Here is a 25,928-nt window from a genome sequence, read left to right on the forward strand (position 1 = left end):
GCTGGCGAGATGGCTCAGTGGTCTAAAGCACCTACTTAGAACAAGCTTAGCAAAGCACAGGGACCACGGTTCAATCCCCCAGCACCACATGCCAGGTAGCCCTGCCCCCTGGTGGGCTGAGCTGGCCACATACACATAAATAAATAAAAATTAAAAAAAAAAAATCAAATCCTTAAAAATCCAGCCCTCTGGATTTGGGTCCTCAAGGTGTCACCCAATCCACTGCCCTCCTTACCCTGCATTCCCTCATCCTAGTTCGAGGCTTCAGCATCCAGGGCCTGGTACCCTAGGCTTCCCTCCTGGCTCAGACACAGAGCTCCATGCCAACCCCTTTTTATTTTTTATTTTGAGACAGGCTCACTAAATCAATAGGCCCAAGCTGGGCTTGAGTTTGCAATCCTCCTGCCTCAGCCTCCTACATTGCTTGTAAGCTCCTGAGTGGAAGGAACTGCTGTCACTCACAGCTTCTGGGAGGACAGCACTTCCCTCCCCAGGCATAGCCACCCAGTCAGCAGCATGTCCCAGTCTCCAGAGACTCTGAACCTGAGGCTGTCACTAGATCAATGTGGTCCAGCCTGCTGAGTCTCCTGGGTGCAGAACTGTCTTCTGTCTCTGCTCTGCCAGCCTCAAACCTCAGCCCCTCAGTCCCTGAGCCCACGCCCACCCTGCTACACACACCTAGCACTGGGTAAGATGCTCCCGCTTGGATCACATCGCCAGCCCCCAGGGTGGTGACCCCGAGACCCTTGTGTCTGAGCTCACGGGGCTGCGCTCCCTACCCCCACAGCAGCTCCCAGGAGCAGCAACCCCATATTTCCTTACCTTCCCATCAGGACCAGGCAAAAAGCCTCTGGTTATAGCACAGATCCAAGTCTCCGGTGTGCGGAGCACTTGGGATCGCGGGTCCCACACTCATCAGCAAGCTCGCAGCTGCACCAGCCCAGAGGAGGAGGCCCAGCTGGAGAGGGACTGGCTGTGACCTGGCAGGATTTGCTCCCGTCCCTGTCCTTCCTTCTTCCTCTCCCTGCTTCCTCCTGCCACCCTAGTCTGCTTTGAAGCCAGCCAGCCATGACTGAAGTCGTGGGTGTGTCACAGTGATAGGACAGCAACCGAGACACCTCGGGCTTTAGGAAGATGAGTCACAGTTAGAAATCATCACCGAGCAAGCGTGACAGAAAGAGAAGCAGGGATTTCCTGCACAGGCCCAAAAGGGATGCTGGTTTTCTTATCCTGAGGGAGGAAAAGTTAGCCAACGATTCGACGCTGCGCCAGTTACCTCTCTGGCTCCCCCACCATGTCCCTGAGCTGCAGCCTGCAGCCAAAGGGGTGCCTGGGCCTGTGCTGTCCAGGATCTCTCCCGACAACAGAGCTGGCTGCCAACAGCTCACGCACAGAATCACAGAAGGCGCGGCCTGCGCCCAGCGCTGGCGCAGCCCTCGCAGCAGGGTGCACCTACTTGTTCTGAACTCGAGGTTGCAGGGGGCTCCCTCCGTGCCATCCGCCGCCTGAGGGTAAACGGTGGCTCTGTACTGCGCGTCCCTCTTCAACCCTGTGATCAGGACTTCCGTGTCTCGGGTCTCCGGGCCAGAAGCCGGGCCTGTGTGTTCAAAGTGATACCAGATCAGCTCCGCGGGGACAGAGGGGCTCCCCGAAGGGCTGCTCGCTGCACCGCAGGCACCTGTGTCCAGCGAGGAGGGGAGGACATTAGCCACACAGAAAAACATATGCTCCCTTCAGCGCCCCCACCCTGTAAGGCGACACATCCCACGGCTGCCACTCCACAAATATCTGTTCCCTGCCGCCCCCAGACAGCGATCTGGTCGCCTGAAATGGCCCCGGCTTCTCGCTTTGTGCTGCAGTCCCGGAAGCATCAAGGACACTCTGTGCCTCTCTCCACTCTTGCTGTTCTGGACCTTTTTATGTTTTTTGGTTTTCGGGTTTTTTGGAGGCATTTTTTGGTGGGGTTTTTTTTAAGTTTTGTTTTAACTTTATTGTTTTGATCATTTATTTAATTATTTGGTACAGAGTGTCTCTACACAGCTCAGACTCATAGCGATCCTCCTGTCTCAGCCTCTCCAGTACTGGGATTACAGGGGTGCGCCACCATGCCTGGTTGCAGTGGCCAGCTCAGCATGTGGTACCAGGGATCAAACCTGGGTCCTTACACTTGCCAGGCAGGCACTTAGACCGCCAAGATATATCCCCAGCCCTTTTTTTTTTTTACACAGGATGTAGGTCTTGCTATGCAGCCCAGCCAGGCCTCAAACTCACAGTGATCCTCCTGCCTCCCCCTCCAAGTGCTGAGGTGACAGGCGTGTGCTGCCCTGCCCAGGTTGGGCCATCTCCCTCCTCTGGCACCTGGTCCTCTCTCATCCCAACGGGGTGTCCCAGAGATAGCTCCCTGCTTCAGACCTGGTTTCCCTTGGACCACACTGCAAGCAGCAGGGGAGAGGCGAGGTGTGACAGGGGCATAGCCAGTGGCCACTTCTACCTCAGCTGTGTGGATGGAGCTGATACAGAGAAGAGCAGGAGGAGGGCTGAGATCGCCCCACCTCTGTCCCTTAAGGCCACGCCGTCCAGAGTGGAGAAATGTGCACTCGCCACGCACTGTCCCTTTAGCTGAAGCCACCTGAAGTCTGGCTCCTGTGTGCTACTCGCCGCCAAGACCCGCAGCACCCACCCAGGAGCTTCATTTCCTTGGGTGTGAAGCAAGGACGAGTCCATGTCCCCTGCGAAAGCTGCGCAGAGCTCACTGGGTGTGCCGCTGGGCGCCCCTGCTCTCCAGGGACGGGCGAGTTCCTCCCTGCCCCCCATCCCACACTGTGCACCCAACTGGAAAATCAAAAGCTCCAGGGCCCATCTGCTTTCACTTTCTGGGGTGCTCAACTAAGTTTCAAGACCCAGTACCCTCCTGAGTCCTAGTGCATCCACCAGTAAAATAAAATACCCCCTTTCCTTTTAGAAATGAGCATGGGACCAAACCAGCTGGAGGGAAAGCCCCCTACTGAGCCTAAAACCCTACACAACAGAAGCATGTTATTTTTTGCAACCTTTTTTTTTTTTTTTTTTTTTTTGGTACCAAGAATCAAACTCAGGACCTTGAGCTTGCCAGGCAGGCACTATGCCCCCGAGCTATATCCCTGACCCTTGTAACTATTAAGTTTGAGGAAAGCAGATTTTGTAACTCACCTGAGCCCCCTTCCAGATCCAAAGCTTTGTTCTGTGTCTCATTTGACTGCAAAAGATCGAGGGTGACTCGCCAAAATCCAGGCATCAGGCCTGAAATGTTGGTCCACAGCTCCTGACTTCCGAGACTTTCAAGAAGAAGCCGGCAGGACACGTTGTCATTGTCACTACGCCAGGTGAGGATGACCTGCGTCTCCCCCATGAAGGCCACGCTCAGGCCGGACACTGGAAGAGGCTCTGTGGATGGACACACAGGGACATGCCAGGGCTCGGCGTCTGCAGGCTCCTCCCATTAAACCAACCCGATTCCATGCGCCCCACTAGGATGGACCCTTTATACCCAAGTCCAACCTGTCCGTCTCCATCACTCCCAGCAGGGGGAACAGGAAGAATAATGTGGAAGGAGTAAACCCTAACACCAAAATCACTTAGGGCCTGTGCAGTTCTTCAAGATGAACCCCAACGGGGCCCTCAGCCCTGCCTTATTACATGTCCCCTTAAACCGCAGCCTTTCATCACAGCTGCCCTAGACATCAAGAGCAGGGTAGTAAGGGGAATGCCTGTCTGCTGACTCTGGGGTCTTCCCTCCAGGCTGGACCAAAGCAGCATCTTAAAGGACCGAGACTCCACCACCGAGGTACTCGGCGCTGTGCTCCAGTCCTAGGCGATTCTTGGGATGCTGCCCCCAGCACTGTGCCCCGGCCCTTGCCGCTGTTATCTCCATCGGCTGGTACGGAGTAGATCAAGGCACTTCAGCCGAAGAGACACTCGAGAGGGGACCAGAGCAGCAGGTGGCTTGCTCAGGGGCACATGCTCCTGCTGGCAGTGGGGACCAGAGCCTCAGCTGCTGGCCCCAAACACAGGAAGCACAGGGGCATCGGAGACGGAGAGACAATGGACAGACAGAGCCCTGCCCAAGGTCTATGGGGGACTGAACAGGAAAACCCCAGCACCACCTAACCTGTAAAAAAAAGGCGTGCGCCACCATGCCTGGTTGCAGTGGCCAGCTCAGCATGTGGTACCAGGGATCGAACCTGGGTCCTTACACTTGCCAGGCAGGCGCTTAGACCGCCAAGATATATCCCCAGCCCTTTTTTTTTTTGACACAGGATGTAGGTCTTGCTATGCAGCCCAGCCAGGCCTCAAACTCACAGTGATCCTCCTGCCTCCCCCTCCAAGTGCTGAGGTGACCGGCATGTGCTGCCCTGCCCAGGTTGGGCCATCTCCCTCCTCTGGCAACTGGTCCTCTCTCATCCCAACGGGGTGATCTGTTCTGTGCTTTGATTTCCCACATCAAATATCTCTGATGCAAGATTTCTAAATCAAACCACTCGCACATGCCTCTTACGTGGTGGCTTGCTTTGGTGTGGCTTGCTCTGACAGCTGAGGACTCCCGCACGCCAAGCAAGCTCTCTACCACTACTGCGATGTGCCCATGTGTCATCACAGTGTAGCCGCTACTGTTGCTGCTGTTGTTTTACTTGTTGGGCTGCTCAGCAATATTTTAACAAAATAGTTTCCTGACTACAGAAAAACCAACGTCAAAACTCTGTGGTCTCAAAGAGACGATATGCTGGGCCTACCTCACTCCAAGCCATGAGATGCACAGCCAGGCTTCTGTGACCTCTACCAGCCAGAAAGATGACACACATTCACCTCTCTCTCTCTCTCTCTCTCTCTCTCTCTCTCTCTCTCTCTCTCTCTCTCCAGGAAACCACCAGAGGACCTGTATTTTCTTCCTGCCTTAACAACAACAGCTCAGCTGTTGGGCACTAGTTTTTTAATTTTTACTGTTTATCAGCCTATAAAATAGAAAAGGCTACACTTGCAGCTACACAATCTAAGCTCTCTGGCCTTAAAGTCCAAATGTGACAAGGCTGCTACCACACTGGAAACACACACTGCCCGAAAAGCACAGCCCGCTCTGTGCCCAACAAAGCCCCTGGGAAAACAGGCCCAGCCTCAGTTTCCCCAGGAGCCGAGAAGACAAGGGACTGCTGGTGTCATCAGAGCTCTGTTAAGGAGCGTCACAGCAGGAGTGCTGTAGAGAAGGTATGTGAGCCGTGAGTCACAAACAATCTTTAAAAAAGTAGAAACAGGGAAAACTTCTAGCTGTATTTACCGGCACACACCCTTAATCTCAGCACCTCAGAGGCAGAGGCAGGAGCATCTCCATGAGTTCAAGGCCAGACTGGGCTACATAGCCAGCCCGTCTCAAAAACCAACAATACTAAGGGATTTGGCCCCCTGATCCAACAGGCAACAGGAGGGACAAGGCTCCAGGACACAGGATACTAGGAAATGGTTTGTGGCCATGGCTGCGAGCCAATTACCTTACCTGTTGTGACACTTGTGGAAGTGGGCCCCTCCCAGGACTGGTTGTCTCTCCCTGGAGATACAGAGACTGTGTATGGGGTCGTCAGGTGCAGACCTGTGATGTGGGACAAGGTGTGCTTACTGATGGTCCGCGGGTGGCCCATGTCATTCTCTATCCTACACCAGAGCCCACAAGCAGCTTGGTTTGCATTTGTCCAACTCAGGGGCACACCGGTTGGACCGACAGAAAGCTCTTAAGTGCCCTCCAAAGCCCCCGGTGCTATTCAAATGTTGTTTCCAAGAAACATTGAAAATAATAAACATACAAGGAAAATCTGCTCTGTATGTCTGCTTTTCCAGAAATAACTTTACAATCATGAGACAAGACAAGGATGCCCCGGGAACCCAAGTCTTTCCCAAAAGCCTGTTCCACGCATGAGCAGGTGACCTGGATTTGTCCCTTAAAAGCTCTCAGAGTCCAGCTCCTCCACTGAATCCCAAGTTCCCCTGACATACCAAGCCACACATAAATGAGTGCTATCAAGCCCCTGCAATGTGAAAAGCAAAATCGCCAGGTCTGGTTTAGTTTGGCAGTCCTGGGGCTTAAACCCAGGGCCTCTGCACTGAGCTACATCCCAGACCGTTTTTAAGAAAAGATCTCACTGAGCTGCCCAGGCTGGGCTCAAACTTGCGGCCCTCCTTCCTCAGCCTCCCGGAGGTGTGTGCCACCATGCCTGGCCTAGAGATTTTTAAGTCTAGGTTCAGTCTCCAAACCTAGTAGTCACTATTCTTGTCATAGTACTCGAAGTCTCTCATCTCTCAGAGTTGCAGTCTCATCATTGGTAAAACTTCAGCTGTGTAAGATCTTAAACCAGCCAGCCAGGGTGGGGCACACCTGTGACCCTAGCACTCAGGAGGCTGAGGCAGGATACTCTGAGTTCAAGGCCAGCTTGGACTACACAGCGAGTCCCTGTCTCAAAAACCAAACAAAGAAACATCAGTAACAAAAATAGAGAACCTTAAACCTATGAAAGGCATTCTGGTTTCTAGCAGTAAAACTACCGAACAGATGCTTGTTCGGCAATCAAACTCAAGCTTGAGGAGCGGCAGGCAGAAAGAAAAGAAAACACAGGCAATCCGGCCCTCATTCACAAGGAGCCTGGAATTAAGCACAAAAGGATAAAGACTGCGCAGCAACACCATCTGGGCGTGAGCAGAGATTGCACACAGGCGACGCAAGAGCCCGGAACCCTTATTTCTCAGCCCCAGGGTTTCTGTAGGGTTTCTGCTTTTGCTATTTCAGTGTCTTTGTTACGGTTTTCATTTCCAGTCACTCACTGCCCTACTATTTCCTGCAGTGGCCCTCTGTGCTGTCCTGATGCCCAGCGGCCTCTCTGGGGGGTGTGTTTGGGATTCTTGGTCCACGAGCTCACAGTCCCCAGGTCCTGGGGCTCAGTACTGAAACTGTCTTTGCTTTCTCTCACGTCCTGATTATTCCTGACCTTGGTGAGCACACCCTGTGGTCCTCCCTGTGGAGGAGCGGGGCCCTATAGTCTCTGCCGACTGGTTTTGGGGTTTTCCCATAATTTTATTGAGAAACAAATAGCAATGAGACAGTTTCAAATCAAACTGGAAGGACAGTTTCAATAATTAACACATTGCACACTGTCTTCCTAGTGCTTATTTGTTGTACAAGATACAGACATGATATCCTATTTTCAAACACTATTACAACAAATCCCTCTATTCACTGAATTAAGAGAATGCAGCTATATATCTATCCTAACCATTCTGAATACACAGATACAAAATGGTCATTCAGGGGCTGGTGAGATGGCTCAGTGGTCTAAAGTACCTACTTAGAACAAGCTTAGCAAAGCACAGGGACCGCGGTTCAATCCCCCAGCACCACATGCCAGCCAGCCCCGCCCCCTGGTGGGCTGAGCTGGCCACACACACACACACACACACACACACAAAAATTTTAAAAATGGGTCATTCAACTATATGCCCTTTTTTTGTTTAGTTCTGTCATTTAAATATTATAGGTATGTGAACTCAGCAAAATATTCCAAAATAGTCCAGTAGTCCATAATAGTATTGGGTCTTCCACTTGACCGGCAATCTCAGAAGTTCTTGACCTGAGTCCCCTATAGCTCAACATAACCCCATGGCTTTACTTTTTTTTTTTTTTTTTTTTGGCTTTACTTCTTATACTTCGTTTTTATACTTTTCTGCTGGATGTTAAGACCAAGATAAAGCAAGACCTATGTAACAAGAATTGTAGCTTTTGGATCTGATAAGGTCAGTGAAATCCCCTCAGGATTTATCTTGAGATCCTGTACCTCAGATAGTAGATCCTTTGTCAGTGTCAGCCATGTGGATGAGTCATGGCCATTGCTTGGCTAATGTGCTCTCTGTGAAAGCTTGAGAGAATGTTTTCTCTCCATGTGACTCTCCTTAGGCACACTCTACATCATCGATCACTTTCCTCTTTGGCCCCATAATGTCCTGGATCAGAAAATTTGGGACACAACTGCCAGACACCAGCAGCAAGCCCAAGAAGCAAGGAAGGTAGTGGGCAGCCCACTGAGCCCAGTGTGGCCGCTCCGCCACTAGGAGGCGCCCTAAGCCCGGGACCATGCGTTTGAAAAACCAACATCAGTGAACGTTACTTACCACGCTAGGAATTCCTATTTTATTACCCTAGCAATATTCAGTGATTATTCTGTCAGTTGACCTGATATTGCCCTCCTGAGCTAACAAAATGACTGCATTGAAAAACTGTTCATGAAAAATCATAAAAATAATCTACCTGCCCAACATTTGAGGGGTTAAATGATTCCACAAGACCTCTAGACAGTTTAAAAATTTTGTGTCTAAGGGCCCCTTTGTCCTCTTAAAAAAACCATTAAGGATCTCAGAGAACTTCTGCTTATATAGGTTATGTTTATCAATATTAACTGCATTACAAATAAATAAGGAAAATTTTTAAACATTACAAATACACATTTATTAGTCATCAGAGTACCAGTGATGAGGAAATAGAGAACATTTCAGTGTTACTGCACTAATGACGACGCTCTCAGAGTCCTTAAAACGGGGACGTCCAGAGACCCCCAGACCAAAGGAGCCACCACTCTAGCCCAGGGGTCTGAAGGGACTTTTTTAAACAAGTATTTCAGGCTTTTATAAGTCATAAATTTCTCTGCTGTCCTTATTCAATTCTAATGCGAATGCAGCCACAGACGGCAGACAATTGTGGCCCTACTCCAATAAAACTTCATCTACAATACACACAGCAGGCCGGCTTAGGACCTGGGCCATTATTAGCTACCTATTAAAATTCAGACAATAGAAGACCTGACATGGGTTAACGTTACACTGTAAAAAATATTCGTATTGACAGAGAAAAACAGTCAGGTTAAACGAGGTAGTGAGAAGAAGGCAGATTGCAAAAACCCATGTACAGCATGACCTCAATGCTTGTAAGAGCGTTGATGTGTATCTTTTTGTGTGTGTATCTTAAACTAATAAAATAACATACATTAAAACTTATCAGTTTTTTTTGTTATTGTTTTTGGTTTTTGTTAAGGGTTTTTTGTTTGGTTTTGTTTGGTTTTTGGGGTTTTTTTGTTTGTTGTTGTTGTTTTTCCAGACAAGGTCTCACTAAGTTGTGAAGTTGCCCAGCTGGGCTCTAACTTGAACTCCTCCTGCCTCAGCCTCCCAGAGTGCTGGCTTTGCAAGCACTGGACGCCACCTCCAGCTACGCGGTACCCGCGGCTCTCTCCTTGACAGCTTACCAACCGTTTCTCTGCAATGGCACATACTTGATATTATGACTACCTGTTACTGTCGTCAAGAACATTTCTTAGGGTTTGTTTTTAGGCCCCTTAAAGAAGACACTAAAAAAAAAAAAAGAAGACACTACGTGGGCATCACAACGCAGCTGGGTGACGACGCCCACTGCTCACCCAGCCCTCCAGGCATGGGCGATGGCGACGACGTCCCTTCAGGATCACCGGGCAGCGTGGTAGACAGAGTGGGAGAAGCGCTGGGCCCCGTGGGCGTCGGGCTGAGCTCTGTAGTTCCCGCCCGGGTCGTGACATCCTCTGAGGTCGCAGGGCTGTCGCTGCCCCACGCTGTGGTCATCACCGGTGTGCTGATGTTCGCCGTGGTGAACAGGACGCTGGGCGCTGAGCTGAGGGCTGTGGGGAGACCAGGAGGGGAAGGGCCTGTGTCACCCCGCACTTGCACCGAAACCACCCGGGGACCCTGCTCAGCACCTCGGAAACTGCGGCCTCCAGCCACAGCGAGAGCGCAGGGCCACAAGACTGCACCTCCGCGAAAAGCCAGTCCAAGATAAAACAGGAGCCAAGGGCACCGGGTCAAGGCCGGCTCTGGAGACCCCGTCCCCTGCCGGCTGCCTTCTCCTGGTGTAGTACTAAGCCCCCTGAGTCTGTCTTTATGCAGGCCACTGGTGACCCAAAAATACATCCCACGTTCCCAGACTTCGTACAACCTACACTGCTACGGGGAACCAAGCTGCCATTCCCCAGCCTCCCTTGCAGCTACAGGGAGCTACGTGACTCAGCTGTAGCTAATGGATGTGGGGACTGGGAGAAGCCCTGTAGCTGCCAGGAAGTTGAGCCTGAAGGGTGGAGCTCTGCCTGGGGCCCTGCATCTTCCTAGAACTGGAACGTGGATGTGATGGCTGGAGCTCAGGCTGCCTGGCTCCAGAACCAGCACAGTGCTGCTGCTGGGGGTAGGTGGCGGCTTCCTGGTCCTAGGATGACAGCCCACAACACAGCCTCCTGGATCCAGCAGCACAAGCCAAGGCTACCCGATTCCTCACTCTGCCCGTCAGGGCAAACAGGGTGTGCAGAGTGACGGGCCAGGTGGGTTAGCTCTGCGGCCTCAGTGTGGGAGTCAGTTCTGAGAGCTGAGCAAAATCCTGTTCTGAGTTTATGAGCTGAATTATGCCCCCAGGTACACATGCTGAAGTCCTAATCCTGCACTCATTGTGACTGTGTGTGCCAGGGTCTCAGATCAGACAGCTGTCCAGCTAAAAAGGGTCAGGCCCAGGCAGAGCACCACCTGCAGGCCAGGAAGAGTGGCTGGGAAGCCACAACTGCTCCCCCTACCCCCTGCACAGCAGGCACCTTCCTTCGGAGCCCTGCTCCGTGAGCTCCACGGCCCTGAGCTCTGGGTCTCAGCAGCTCCGATTCCAGCCCCTGCTCCCCTGTCCCACCTAACCTCGATGACCCCGTGGTGCGCCCGGGAGGAGACCGTGTTAGAGGCTGCATGGACCTCAGCATCCTTTCCCTAGCCAGGCCAGGAGGAACTCCAGCCGCACAACTCCCCCACCGCTGTCTGCAGGGCTCTGATAATCACTGTTATTACTGAAATCTGCTTCATTAGGCAGTGTCAGCAAGACCTGCCCCTGTGGCGGGCACTGTTGAGTACCATCCATTTTAGCAGTGTGTTTCACGAAATTCAAAATTTTTCCAAGCAGAAAACAAGATGTTCCCCAATTTTAGGGACAATCAACAGCTACCATTGTGGGGGGGGGGAGGGTCTACAGGGTGTTCAGGGTCTCACTGTGTAAATCGGACTTGTAGTAAACCGCCTGTTTACAGCCTCCCAAGAGCTGGGATTACAGGCACACACCATCATGCCCAGTCTCAATTGCCATCTGGGCATACCCCAGGGGCAGGGCTGGCACTGCAGGCCCAGGGAGCGAACCTCCGGCCCCACTGAGCTATTTGGTCGGCTAACAGCTATCATTTTCCACTAAAAAAAAATAATAATACTTAAAAAAAAAAAAAACTATTTAAAGCCAGGTATCATAATGCATGTCTACCACCCCAGCACTCAGGAGACTGAGGCAGGAGGATCACTTCAAGTTCATGACCAGCTTGACCTATACAATGAGACCTTGTTTAAAAAAAGAAAAATAAAACTATAACTACTATCATCTTTATGGCTTCCAGAAACATCTTATGACCAACGATAATTATAAGGTCATAATGCGGGACAGGACAGCATTTTCAAATGAATGCTGGATATTAAGATACACCAAAAACTTACTATTCCGTACTTATTTTTCCTCCTTTTCTCATAAGATCAGGGAAGAACTAGCTCCAGCCAGGACCCTGAACTTAGCCTTCTACGTCACATGTCTGAGAGCCACATTTTGTCTTTAGGATCCGGAGGCCACAGGCCCACAGCAGGCAAGAGCTCTAGCCCGGGGCTACACCCCAGCTCAGCCCTACAAATGAAAGCAAAAGAAGCGCGAGGGCACTTCCAGGTCTCGAGAGGTTCGGAGACATAGGATCTGTATCACTGATTTAATGGAGCAGGGCATCAACACCAGAACAGCGCAAGAAGCAAATACGTGGGGGAAACAACACATAAAATATTCAATAGCCTATGGTTGTTTCATTATAGAAGTCACCAGAAAGAAAAAAAAATTGCTTTTTGGTCTTGGTATGTAGCTCAGGTTGGCCTTAAAGTCTCTCTATAGCCCAGGGCAGCCTCCAACTCATGGCAACCCTGCCTCAGCCTCTTAGTGCTGGGGCACCAGGCACACACTGAGGTGTCCGATTCTGAAAAATCATTGTTTTTGAAGACAAGGTTTTCTTCACGTTGCCCAAGTGGGCTCCAAACTCCATCACAAGTAGCTGGGACTACAGGTGAGTGCTTAGAAAATACCAATTTCCCATCAGGTGTAGTGGCTGATACACTGTGTTAACCTCAGAAGTCCAGAAGCTTAAAGAGCCACTCAGCAGTTCTCCACCCTACGATGTAGGCAACATGCCCTTACTGCTCCAGGAGGTGGTGCGCTGTGTCAACTGAAGTTCAAAAGTTTCACCCAGTGACTCAGCAGGAGGCCAGGGTCCAGGAGAGCTCCCCCTCCCCCGCCTTGGGGGTGGCCTGCTGACACTCTAAGGGAGGGAAAGAGGCCTGCTCTCCCCGCTTCTGCTCTACCTGCTTTTGCTGTCTTCTGCCTCCTCGAAGTGCTGCCCTGTGACGCCACCCTGCCTTGGAGCCAAGTGATTACGGACTGAAATGTCTGCAAACTGTGAGCTAAACAAACCCTTCTTCCCTTAACCTTGGGTGTCAGGTATTTTGGCTCAGCAACAAGAGAAAAGCAGCCAAGACACCAGGAATGCAGCCCTCACTGCCTTTTTCCCTTCACTAGCTGTTCCCCACCCCCACCCCACTTGTAAAGGACTGGCAGAGAATGGGGGTTTCTGCCCCCCATCTTTCCTGTGACTCTGTCTCATTTGCTGCCGCTCTTATATGCCCACTCAGGCTGGCAGGGGCGGGGATGGGGAGCAGAGCGCGGTACTCACCCTGGCCTGGGCACAGGAGCTGCAAGAAAACAGAGAGCAGGTCAGTGTCCGCGGCCAGGGCACATGCATGTACACATGTGCACGTATACATACACACATGCACACGTACACATGCACACACACATACACAAGTAGAACGAGCTAAGGGAGGCCAGGGTGCCAGGGTGAACTCAGCTCAGCAGGGGCCTGGGGCTGTGAGCTCCCTATGTCCACCTCCCTCCTGGCCCTGCTGGGTAAACTGAGGCAGACAGCCCTGGCTAGAGTACAGCTTGCCCAGATACCCTCTCCCTCAGCCACCTCCAGTTCTACCATAGCAAGAAGCCAGGGGTACAACAGAAGAAGCCAGTAGCCTGGGGTTTCCACTGCACCCCCAGGCTGCCCTTCCCACCCATGGGTGGCAGGGATTTTTTTAAGACTCAAGTGGCATAGGCAGCTTTGGGAGGACACTTGCTGACAGGCTGTCAACCCAGTCTCAGGTCCCTGGGGTCCTTGACAATCAACAATGACATCCCCGGACTTTAAAAACCTTTACAGTAAGCCCAGTGCCATGTGGTGCACACCTGTCATCTCAGCTCTCGGAAGGCTGAGGTGAGGAGCACAAGTTCAAGCCCAATCCGGCCAATTTATCTGCCTCAAAATTTTAAAAAGAAAGCATTTCCAGAGGGTGGCAGCCATAGCTCAGTGTGTGTGTGTGGCTCCATCCCAGTGCCACACACACACAAAAAAAAATAAATAAATTTATGTGGCCCACACTTGTCACTGCAGCCTCAGGAGGCTGAGGCAGGATGATAATTGCGAGTTTAAGACCAGCCTGGGCTACAAAGTGAACTCAAGGCCAGCTGAACTGCACAGCAAGACCCTGTCTCAAAGACAAAAAAAAAAAAAAGCCAGGGATAATAGCTCAACAGCTTAAGCACCTGCCTGGCAAGTGCAAGGTCCTGCCCTGGTGAGTGGGGCCCCCTGTGATCCCAGCATCTGGGAGGCTGAGGCACAAGGATGGCTGCAAGCTCCAGGCCAGCCTGGGTTACACATGGGGACTGTCTCAATCAACTGATCAATCAAACAGAACCAGTACTCTGCTGCAGCTTCATTTCAGCCTGGCCACCTCATTGCCTGAGACTATGAACCCTGCCCAGGAGCACCACCAGCACAGCCGGAGCTGCACAGCACCCTCGAGCGTGGGCCCTAGGGCCTTGCCACACACCTAGTTGCTGTTTTCCAGTCCCTCCCCTCCCCCATAGTGACAGACAGAACAGACTGCAGGGTCACGCTGTGATCCAAAGCATGGCCAGCACCCTGCAAAGACAGCCACACTGAGCTGGGAGAAGACGGAGCTTGAGGCCATTTCCAGAGCTGTGGGCGATACAAGCACCCTGGGTCACCACGGAGAAGAAGCCAGCAGGCGCTGGGGCCTCCTGCAGGGCCAGGCCCACAGAAAGCCCACAGAAATGACACTGTGACCACGATCCAGGAGGCTTGGGGGACAACGGTCAGGGGTAAAGGCATTTGGGGCCACACATGGGGGCTACGACTCTGCCCTAGAGAAAGACAAGCAGGAGTCACTGGAGGGAAAATGAGGCTTGAGACCACAGTGACAGCAATCAGACCCAAGCTTAATGAGGACAGGATACCGATGTACAAATGAAGGGCAGAAAAAAAGACAGGTGATAGGAGGCGGGAGACAGATGTTTTGCCAAAGAGAAGAGGGTCAAGAGATTTTGGAGGTGGCCACCATTCTGTGCAGCATGCTTTTTCTTTTTTTAACAGTATGTTTTATTGGCAAATGTGCACAAGAAAATTTTCAGAAATGTAAACAACAGAAGCAAGTGCGCAGCGTGACTCACTGCACTGTCTGTCAGCCCCCTTGACCTGCAGAACCTGGCACTGACACCAACTCGGGCCCGAAGCCAGCTCCATCCACCCTGACACCCCTGAGTATATAGCCCCAGGGACCTCAAGCTGGCCCACCACCTCGGGCGGCCCCAGTGGACACAGGGACCCCTGGGGACAGTGGTCGCCCAGCCTGCATCCCTGGCTGGGCTTTCCAGGGTGGGCGGAAGCGCCTGAGCGGCTCCCTGGATAACAGCAGACGCTTTCTCCCTCTCAGCCCGACCACGCATCATCTGACAGGAGTTATTTTCACTCCTGACATAAGGAGCCACAGTGTGAAGCGTCGCCTTGCCTCAGACCCAACCCATTCTAGGGGCAGCGCCACAAAGGTAAGAGGCCACACTCCCCCATGAAAACCAGCCAGAAGGGTAAATCCTCCATCCCAGAAATGCCTGAACAACTCCACCAGCAAACTCAGGCCCAGCTGACACAACGTCCCCCCATCACTGAGAATTCTCCAAGACAGAGGTGACGTCATGGGGTGGCATGGAGCCCTGACCTCTGCTAGAGACCAACAGGAAAGGGAAAGACTGACCAGACCTGGGGCAGCAGACGTCAGATGGAGCCGGGCACAGTGGTCCACATCTCTTATCCCAGAACTCGGGAGGCTGAGGCATGAGGATCACCATGAGTTCAACGCCAGCCTGCACTACACAGTGAGACCCTGACTCAAAAAAAAAAAAAAAAAAAAAGACACAAGGCAAGTGGGATGAACCTTGGGGGACTGGCTCAGCCTCAGCGGCAAACCAATGACTCTGAACTTGGCTCTGTGGCTCAGAAAGGACTGTGGACTATGACCATCCTCACACATTGCCGCACGCCCTCCAAATCCTAGATGACCATCAACAGAAGGGACAAGGGCCGACCAGCCTGCAAAGACTCCTTTTTTTTTTGGGCTTTTCAAGATGGGGTCTCACTATGCAGTTCAGACTGGCCTTGAGCTCACTTTATAGTCCAAGCTGGTCTTGAACTCACAATGACCCTCCTGCCTCAGCCTCCCCAGTGCTGGGATTACAGGCATGCACCTGTTGGAGGAGGCTGTGTGAACATGGAGTGCGGAGCCGAGGGGACCTGGGAAGGCCCAGGCCCATGTCTTATTTCTGCAGGACTCTTGTGCAGCGCAACGTGTGCACTCGGGGTGTGTATTCCGCAAAAGCAGCCTTTTCAAATTCTTATTTATTTATTTTGTATTTTAGGGAAGGGTCTACAGGGTGTTCATGATCTCACTATTAGATGGGACTCGTAGTGATCCACCTGTTTACAGCCTCTCAAAAGCTGGGATTACAGGCGTGCGCCACCATGCCCAGTCTCCTTTCCAAATTCTGAGCACCCCGCTGCCATGGTGCCCGTGGCCAGTGTGTACAGTGGGAAGCCTGGTACCCTGGGCCTGGGGTGGGAAGACATGGCTTCAGCGCTGGAATTGGGGGTGGGAAGTTTTCTCAGTGAGAATTACAGCAAATGAGCACTTAGGAAGGCTCCAAGGAACTTCAGAGAGCATAAACTGGAAACACAATCTCCAGGGGACAAAAGTAAGGCCTACAACAGTGTGGCAACTCGGCCCTGCTGCCCAGAGCTGAGGTGGAACCTAAACCTCATCACCAAGCAGCTCCAAACCGTTGGCCGGGGCACACAATAACCTGTGGCGCGCTGGGGCTGCGCTGTCTGCACCCAGGCTCCACCCCAGCACCCTTCCTTTGATTCGTGGTGTTTCTAAAAATTGTGGCTGTTTTCAAAATCAGAGAAACCTAGTTTGTTTGTGTGTGTGGTTTGTTTGGTTTTTTTTGTTTTGTTTTGTTTTGTTTTGTTTGGGGGTTTTTTTGTTTTTTTGTTTTTTTTTTTTTTTTGGTCTGCTTGTTGGTAGAGATTTCTTTTGTTTTCTGAGACAGGGTTTTGTTGTGTACACCAAGCTGACCTTGAACTCACACTGATCCTCCTGCCTCAGCCTCCTACTGCTGAGATAACAGGCGTATACCATTATGCCTGGCTGCCTAGCATTTTTTAAATATTGATTTTAGGGGCCGGGGAGATGGCTCAGTAGAATAAGCACTTCCCTGGCAAGCGCAAAAGCCCGAGTTCAAACCCTGGTTCCACTAAAACTAAAAATAAAAATAAATAAATATTGATTTTGGCTTCTCAAAATAAACCGAAACAAAAAGTTTGGCTTTCTGACCAGGTATGGTGGTGCACGCCTATAACCCCAGCACTCAAGAAGCTGAGGCAGGAGGATCATGGTGAGTTCGAGACCAGTCTGGACTACACAGTGGATTCAAGGACTGCCCGAATTATAGGGTAAGATCCTGTCTCAAAAAATAAAATAAAAATAACAATTAACAATCACTTGGCTTTCTGATCTGGCCATAACCAAGCCATTAATTGGATCCAAGAGGCAACCTCGCTGCCTGTGGGCGTTTGCAGCCACTCCATCACTGTCACCCAATGCTGAGGACAACTGGCTGTTGCCAAGCAACACAGCAGCCATACGGCCGGCCGGCCGGCTTCCTGTCAGACAAGCACGGGAGGACAGAGAGGCAGCCTGACTCTCCCCAGCAGCTCAGAGGCATGAGCAGCGACCTGGGCTCAAAGTATGCGCCCCGGAAGCACACATGAGGCATCAATCCTCAGGAGCTGTCCCGCTCTCAGCTTCTCTCTCAGGAGATCTGGGGCCGACGCCAGATGTGAACAAGGACAGCGTGCCTGCCCCAAGACAGCATGCCTGTCCCCGCCAGGCTGCCGCCCCCACCTCCTCCTGAGGCCCCCAGGACAGCAAGACACAGGGCAGAGCGCCCTGACGTTGGGAGCTGTCAGACCACACCTAGGACCTGCATCCATGATTCTTGGGGGCTGCCAAGGTCAGGGGCCCTGGGCCAGCCTGGCAGCAAGGACCCATGGACCGCACCTTCCTGCCCCATCTCCACGTCCATCCCAGCTAAGGATAAACACCAGGCCCCTGGGCGACCCTGGACCCTGGGGCTTAGTGCAAGGTTAAGCAGCACAGGACAGAGCCTCAGGAGGGCATCGCCCTGGCACTGCCAGGCACAGGGAAAAGGGACTGTTGTGCCATCTACTTAATATTGTCCACTGGTAGCCAATAACAGTCTCCAAGCCAGGATTGGGGGTGCACGCCTGTCATCTCAGCACTCAGGAGGCTGAGGCAGGAGAAGCCCTGCGAGTTCAAGGCCAGCCTGGCCTTGGTCATGGGCTCCAGAGCTCACACCTGGCACAGCACCTAGATGAGCGCCCTGTGACCTGGCTGCCCCCCGACTGCTCAACTTCTTCAGCTCCCCATCCACATCTGGGGACCACCACAAGTGCGAGGCCAGCCTGGAGCACATCGGGAGCTCAGGCACAGCCTGGACGACACAGTGAAACCCTGTCTCAAAAAAAAAAAAAAAAAAAAAGAAAGAAAGAAAGAAAGCTCCTATGAACCACCAACAATAATTACCACATTGTACAAATACATTGCATTCTAGCAAAAGTCGCCCTCTTCCCAAGTCTGCGATAACAAAGAAAAAGCTAAAATTCCCCGCGTCTCCCAAGTCCACTTCATCTTTCTTCGCCATCTAATAAAACGCTTTTTCATTTCCTCCCAAGGGCTGCGCGCAGCTCAAAGGCAGATTGTCCGCCGGCGGCTGGGGAGACAACAGCACTCTGTGCGCTCAAACTGGGCCTGTTCCGGTCGGCTGTTTTCGAGTTTTCTCAATAGACACTGGACAGTAAAGGCGACCAGAAACAGTCCTGTGACCTCCCTAATTGCTTCCACAGACAAGTCCAAAACGGGTCCATTTTTTAAAAGACACAACTGATTCCAATCCTGGGTCCTGCTCCGGCGCCCCCGGCCTTGCACGCTGACTGGGCCGTGCTCCAAGGCAGCCAGGCCCTGGGACCCAGGCCAGAGGGGCAGGAAGTCCTGGACCCCACGTTCTGGGACCAAAGTCTCAGAATCCTAGCCTTGGGGCAGCTGAATGAGAAAGGACTTCCGTGGGCCCCAACTGTCCCAAGGCCACACAGTGACTCCAGACACCCCTGCAGCCAACCTGAGGAGTGGGCCAGCAATCTCAGGCTCAAAGAGCTCAGGGGAAACCAGAGCCTGCGCTCCCTGCCTTTGACTGCTAGGACCCCTCCACATCCCAAACAGATCTGCCCGGAAATGGGATCTGTCACCCAAGAGACACTGGGGCTGTGCTGTGTCACTGGCAGAGACCACAAGATCCCAAGGGACAGACACACAAGCATGGATTCAGACCCCAACCTCTTTGCTACAGCTGAGCCCCTGCTCAAGAACACCACTAACATCTCACATGGCCCTTGGGGACTGGATGGTGAGACCTGTCCAGCTAAAGATAAGAAGTTTGTTAAAGATAAGTTCAAGCAGGTCCTGCTGGCAGGAGCTCTTAATGATGCTGTATGCTGCATTTAAGAGGGAATTTTCTTTTTTTGTATCTTGTATATATGTGTACATATATGTTTATATATATACATATACCCACACACATACATACATACACATATATACGGTACAAGGTCTCACTGTGCAGCTTGGACTAATAGTGATCCTCCTGTCTCAGCCTCCTCAGCACTGGGATTACAGGCATGCACCACTACGCCCGTTTTGGTAGCCAGCATGTCATGTGGTACTGGGGATCAAACCCGGGTTCTTGCACTTACCAGATATTAGACTGCCAAGCTATCTCCCCAGCCCTCAAATATATATTTTTAAGGGTTTTTTTGTTTTTTTGGTGGTACCAGGGATCGAACTCAGCACCCTGCACTTGCAAGGCAAGCACTTATTCCACTGAGCTATCTCCTCAGTAAGAGAATTTTTAAAAACAGTAAAAAAAAAAAAAAAAATTGGAAACAATACAGAATTTCGGGGCTGGGGAGATGGCTCAGTAGAATAAGCACTTGCCTGGCAAACACAAGGGCCTGAGTTCAATCCCCAGTTCTACAAAAAAAAAACAGAATTTCACTAAATTATAGTTCAACGATGGTTGTTATACTGCATATTGTTGTCTTCAAGTTAGTTGTTCATATTACCAGATATAAGCATGCAAACTGGTCAAAAAAATTAAAAAGAAAAAGAATTAGGCATAAACTGTTCCTTTCAACAGACCAGCAGAAAGCAGCCATGCAATCAGCCAAGCTATCCTGCGTATGAACATATTTTCCCTTCCTTTTTTCTTTTCCTTTCTCCTTTCTCCCATCCCAATTATTCCTTCTAAGAGGGAATTTCCTACTCATCTGTGTTTGAACAAATTAAGTGCGCAAACCTGCCATCCAACACTCAGGAGGCTGAGGCAGGAGGACTGCCAGGAGTTTGAGGCCAGCCTGGGATTTTCTGTACTCATTCCCTACTGGGCAAAGAAGCATCTCCGCCTCACACTGTGGCGTCTGGCATCGGGGTAAGGGCCTGATACTGAACCACAGATGGGACAGCTCCCCCATGGCCCACAGCGACCTGACTCGGAAGCCAGTGACCTGCTGGGGACAGGAGGGACACGAGGGGCACTTGCTCCTGTGAGCAGAGAGCAGAGGGGTGGTGGCGGCGACGCAGCTCCCCGCAGCCACACGGGCAGCATTGTCACTCCATGCGTCCAGCACCACTCACCAACACAGAAGCAAGGAGCGCGTCATCGAGGGGGTAGGGACTTCTCGCTTGGTTTTGTGTCTCTTTCTTTTTTGATTAGCTAACTCTCATAATATTTTATTTTTTAATTATTTTTTATTTTGTTTCACTTTGAAGAGTTTTTATTTTAGAACAGAAAAGTCAGCTGATAAAATTAAATGTTGTAAGTGCCCCAAATAAAATCAGAAACCTGAATAAAATTATTAGGAAGACGTAAATTTTTTGTTTTGGTTTGGTTTTGGTTGCTTTGTTTTGTTTTGAGACCCAGGCTCCCAGTGTAGTTCAGGCTGGCCTTGAATTCACTACAGACCACAGGGAGGCCTCAACCTCACAGCAAGTCACCCGGCTCGGCCTCCTGAGCACAGGCAACGTAGGCGCACACCCCCACAACCGGCTGACCCCCAGCACTTTTTTTTTTTATTTTTTTTTTTTATTTTAAGACAAGGTCTCACTTAAAGTCCCCAGGCTGGCCTAAAATTTTCGAGTCTTATGGGCGTGGTGACACACACCTGTAATCCCAGCACTCGGGAGGCTGAGGCAGGAGGAGCACAAATCGAATCTGGCCTGGGCAATTTAGCAAGATAGCAAGATTCTGTGTCTCAAGCAAAAACTGCTTGAAGAAGATGATCAGTTCTTCATTCTGCAAAGCCAATATAAGCTTGACACCAAAACAGAGAAGGACAAAACAAGAAAGGAAAGTCACAGATCGCCACGTGTCATAAGTGCAAGTTCCCAAAGAAAATCTCGGTGAAAGTAAACTAGCAGTATTGAAAAGCAACACACCATAGCCTGACTTATCTCAGGAGTACAGCTGTGACCTAGGAACAATGCCACTTGTCACAGTGCTGGGCTCAGGGGAAAAGCCTACAAGGTCACTTCAAAAGGCACAGCACATGACACAGTAGCATCAATGCTCACGTGCAGAAATGCCACGCACGAACTGGACAGGCCCTTCCTGAACCGGCACATCCACCTCCACACACCTGCTGCAGCTCTAGTCCAGCATCAAGACAGAAGCAGAAAATGACCAAGCGACCATCAGTGGGCACATGGACACATAAATAACGGTCTATGCTGGAAGAGAGACGAGGAGGCCTGCCACTGGGCAGAGCTGTGGACCTCCTGCTAAGCGAGCCAGCCGGAAAGGAAAGCAAAGCCGGCAGGCTCTCACGGGCACGCGCTGCTACAGCCCAGCATGCACTTCCACACCCACGTGGTCCGGGTCTGAGCCACACGCGGCAGTGCACCCATCACCCCAGCTCTCGGCAGCAGGCTCACCACGAGGTCAGGACAGCCTGGACAATGTAATGACTTAGCAAGACCCTGTTTCAAAGTTTTAAAAAAGGCCAGGGATGTAACTCAGTTCGGGTCTCTGGCGGGGACAGAGGCAGCTCAGGCAGCAGATTCACCCCTGTCCCCTCCAGGACAGAGCTTGCAACTCTTCCTCCCAATGATGGATGATCCCAGCATTGCAGGGTGGGGATTTCTAACCCTCCCGTGATCTGCCATCAGCCAGGGACCAGATGCTGCTCCTGCCCTAGGTACAGAAGGGAAGAGGACACAGGAAGGAGGAGCCCCATCCCGGGGCCTCCCCCAGGGCAGACGGGGCTCCTTCTGCCCTGCCCCAAGTGTTCGCATTCCCAGGGACCCCACAGGTGAGACCCACCTCATCAGCCCCTCTGCTTGCTGCTGAGAACCCAGCAGATGGCACATGCCCAGGTAACAGAGGAAGGGCGACAAAGCCTCAGCAACACCATGCTCTGACCACGTCAGGCCTGGTCATGCACATGTGATCCAAGCACAAGAGGCTGAAGCAGGAAGATCTCTGTGGGCTAAAGGACAGCTTGGTTATATAGTTAGACCCTGTCTCCAAAAAAACAAAATCTTCTGCCACTTAATGTTGAGCCTTATAAAATGGCCCACAAGTGCCCATGGACACCCTGGAACCCAGGGCTTTGTCTGATCAGAAGCCTAGGCCCATGGCCCATGGCCCATGGGCAGAGTAGGGGAGGGAGTTGCTGAATGCCTGGAGGCAGGAGGTCCCTGGGATCCTGGTTTTTATGACAGGGTTTCTGTAGTTCAGGCTGACCTGGAGCTCACTGGGCAGGCCTCAGACTTACAGGGATGCTCCTGCCTCAGCTCCCGAGGGCTGGGAGAAAGAGACAGGAGTGCAAGCAGAGCTGGGTGCGGAGCAGGCCGCAGGGCCAAGAGGTGGCCTCCCAAGGCCCAACAGGGACACCATGGGAGGCAGCCAGCAACAGGGCAAAGGCAGCACATGCCTGAGTACCCAGAGAGCTGTGCCGGAGCCCCCGCTCTGGTCACTGTCCCGCACTGAGGGGAGGATGCACGCCTCGTCCTGGCCATTGTTCTGCCTGTGAAATGGGGCCCACAGGACGCCGAACACCGGCCCTCCGTGCACTTCCAATGGGCGTCTGTGACATGGGTTTCTCTGCTCGGCCACAACCTTTCAGAAGTCAGCCGTGACCCCTAACAGTCTGGTGAAGACCTCCCTGGCCCCCGTGGTCACCAGAACACCTGGATTTCCAAACAGCATGGGGATCACAACTGGGGCTCAGGTGACCCAACACTATGGGGGGGGGGGGCTTCCAAACAGAAGGTCACTCCATCCCGATGGGGCCCAGTGAGGCTCCAGACTCCACATAACCCAGCAACAGCCCGGAGCTCTTACAGCTGGGGACGAAACTGCAGCTCCTGTAGCACCCTGGGTCAGGGGCAGAGGCCTGAGCTGTTTCCTAAGAGCTGGCCCCAGGCTGGGGACATAGCTCAGCAGCACAAACACCTGTCTCATAAGCACAAGGTCCTGAGTTCAAATCTCAATGTAAAAAAAAAAAGCTGCCCCTCCTTGCTCAGGTCACTGCCCTGCCCAGCTCCTCGGGCATGCACAGGTGACCCATAAGAGCTCTCCTGTCACCTGCGGCAACCAAAGTTCCAACCCACGCAGAGGGGGAATGGGGTCACATAAACAACCTGGGGCCTGCCACGCAGAGACACCAGCCAGGGTAAGGACAGCTGGCCCTTGGGCACTGAACACCCCTGTAAACAGGACCCATCCCACCCTGGGGCCCACACAGCTCTGCTCAGGGGCCTAGTGTTTCTCTCTCTCTCTCTCTCTCTCTCTCTCTCTCTCTCTCTCTCACACACACACACACACACACACAATCACAACTGCAGCAGTGACTCTCTCAGGAAGCAATGGGCCACATGCACGTCCACTGACAGCCTGCACCGTCTCTGCCCACACCCTCCTCCAGGAGCCCCCTGGAGCTCTGGGCTGCTCTTAGCTCCCTTCTCCCTTCTACCTCTGGTCTGGGATGACGGGCCATGGCACCATGCCTGTCTGAGCGCCTTCCACCAGCAGAGGAAGAAGGGTAGCACTCACCGGCCAGCAGGAGGCCTGCAGCTAGCAACACCAGCACCCCGGACCCCACTGCGCCTTCTGCCCAGAGGCCCTGGCTCTGCCTCTGGCTAGGGAGGCACTGACCACAGCCTGGGGAGCCCTGCACATGGTCCTCGCTCTGCACCCTGAGTGCAGGCTGAGAGGAGAGGGCAGCTCAGGGCCGCGCAGGGCGGAGCTGGCCTTCGAATACTCCTGTGTGGAGCTGTGGGCAGCCAGAAAGCCAGCAACGCCTGTCTGGTCTGCAGCACAGAGGCATACACAGGCCACCTAAGTGTCACTAAGAGGCAACCAGTCCCAGCACCTGCACCCTGGGGACATGAAGTGAGGAAGAATGGAGCCCGACAACACCCACAGGGCTACGCATAGGAAGCCCAGACCACACCGGGAGGAGGGGAAGACACACAGCAGCCAGGGACACGTGGGGGACACACATCATGGCCACTGCTCCTAAGGTGGCACAGGGCCACCTAGAAAGCGCAACCCGGGCCCACAGGACACAATCCCAACAGGTGCAGCTGGACCTACAGGGAGCCCAGTGAAGTCTCAGACTTCACTGTGTCCCATGATGGTGTTAAGAGACTCAGGAGCTAGCCCCTGTGGTATAGACGGGTTGGAGACGATGCTCATCACAGGCAGGCTCGAAGTTCCAGGCCAGGGTGGTCGCCGACTCCAGCCCACTCCACGCACACAGCCAGAAAGCCCTGCTGCCCGCACACCGGCCCCAGGGCAGCACCTCATCCTCAACCCATGCCAGCCCTGCAGGTGACTGCAGCAGCCCTACTCAGATGTCCCACTTGCGCCAGGCACGGCACACACCTGCGATCCCAGCTACTCCAGAGGCAGAGGCAGGAGAATTGTTAGCTCAAATAAGCCTGCACAGCTTAGGGAGACCCTGTCTTAAACTGAAATGGATCTGGAGACGGTGTAAACGTGAGCAAGACGCGATGGCGTATGCACGGATCCCCAAAAGGAGAGTAGTTACACGTATTACACAAACTAACGAAAATTAAAATACAACAAAGAAAAAGGGTTTGGGTGGAGCTCAGTGGGAGGGCGCCCAGCCAGCACGTGCAGAGCCCTGGGCACAAGCCCTAGTGCTACCCAAAAAATAAATCAATAAATAAAAATAAAACAGGACTGAAAAGTCACACACTAAGCCGCGAACGAACAAGCGTCTCTCCCCAGACCTCGGGCAACTTTTAAAGCTCCTGACACCCGGCGCAGCTTCCTCCTATCATTCAGACACTGAGACTTCATTGAGTTCCTCCTGCCAGGCATCTGGGTGTGAGTGAAGAGCCCGAATTAAATGCTCAAAGCAGCTCTCAGAGCTCGCAGATGGCCTTCCTGGCCACAGGACACGCTGACCAGCGATGACAAATGCAGTGACATCGAAATTAAGTGACACAAGTGTGTTACCTGAATAAACAACAGAGGACAAACTCCTTGCCGAGTCACTAGAGCAAAGCGCGTCTGCTGGTCTGGCTGATGCCAGCACCACATAAATTGTCTTAAGAGGACAGCGCCAGGATGTAGAAAGCATTGGCTCACATCACCTGGAGCCAGGAACAGGCCTCAGTAGGACCCATGTGGGGGAGGAGGGGAGGGGAGAGGGGACGGGAGGGGGGGGAGGGCAGGGGTGCGGGGCTGGGGGAGGAGAAGGGAGAGGGGAGGAAGGAGAAGGCAGCGGGGAGGGGTGGGGGAGAAAGTAAGAGAAGGGGAGGAGTGGGGAGAGAGGGAGAGAAAGGGAGGGGGAGGGGTGGGGAGAGAGAGGGAGAGAAAGGGAGGGGAAGGGGAGGGATGGGGAGGGGGAGGGGGAGGAGGACGGAGAGGAGCAACGAGCGGAGGGAGCAGGTGGGGAAGACAGGGAGGAACCTGGGATCTGTGGGTGGCCCCTGCCATCAAGAACAAAGGCAGGCGTTTTTCACACATCCCTGTGCCCAGGTCTCAGGGACAACCCCATGGCCACACGCCAGGGCCACTGAGGGCCATCTGCCAAGTGAGCACGCTGCCTCCTCTGTGACAGATGGAGTCCCTGCACGGTCACTAGCACAGGGAGACCACGGCGGGTGCCAATCCTAGCTGGGGCTACTCCACAGCCATAGATCCATGCTGTCCCCTACCACAGGGCTACAGGCGG

At 52.7% G+C, this 25,928-nt stretch overlaps 1 protein-coding gene across 1 annotated transcript in view; it reads right to left on the bottom strand.

The window, feature by feature from the left end:
• Positions 1-25,928, bottom strand: part of Ptprj (protein tyrosine phosphatase, receptor type J) — a 114,252-nt gene that overhangs the window by 39,766 nt on the left and 48,558 nt on the right. Inside the window, exons 2-6 of the mRNA XM_023710620.1 lie at positions 12,861-12,879; positions 9,480-9,710; positions 5,525-5,620; positions 3,190-3,423; positions 1,457-1,597 (exon numbers count right to left, since the gene is read on the bottom strand). Of these exons, the coding sequence (XP_023566388.1) occupies positions 1,457-1,597; positions 3,190-3,423; positions 5,525-5,620; positions 9,480-9,654 (646 nt within the window). The 5' untranslated portion in view covers positions 9,655-9,710; positions 12,861-12,879. The remainder of the gene's footprint in view (positions 1-1,456; positions 1,598-3,189; positions 3,424-5,524; positions 5,621-9,479; positions 9,711-12,860; positions 12,880-25,928) is intronic.

The sequence above is a fragment of the Octodon degus genome, unplaced genomic scaffold, assembly GCF_000260255.1.
Source record: "Octodon degus isolate 3935 unplaced genomic scaffold, OctDeg1.0 scaffold00018, whole genome shotgun sequence".
In the NCBI taxonomy this organism is placed as follows: Eukaryota; Metazoa; Chordata; class Mammalia; order Rodentia; family Octodontidae; genus Octodon; species Octodon degus.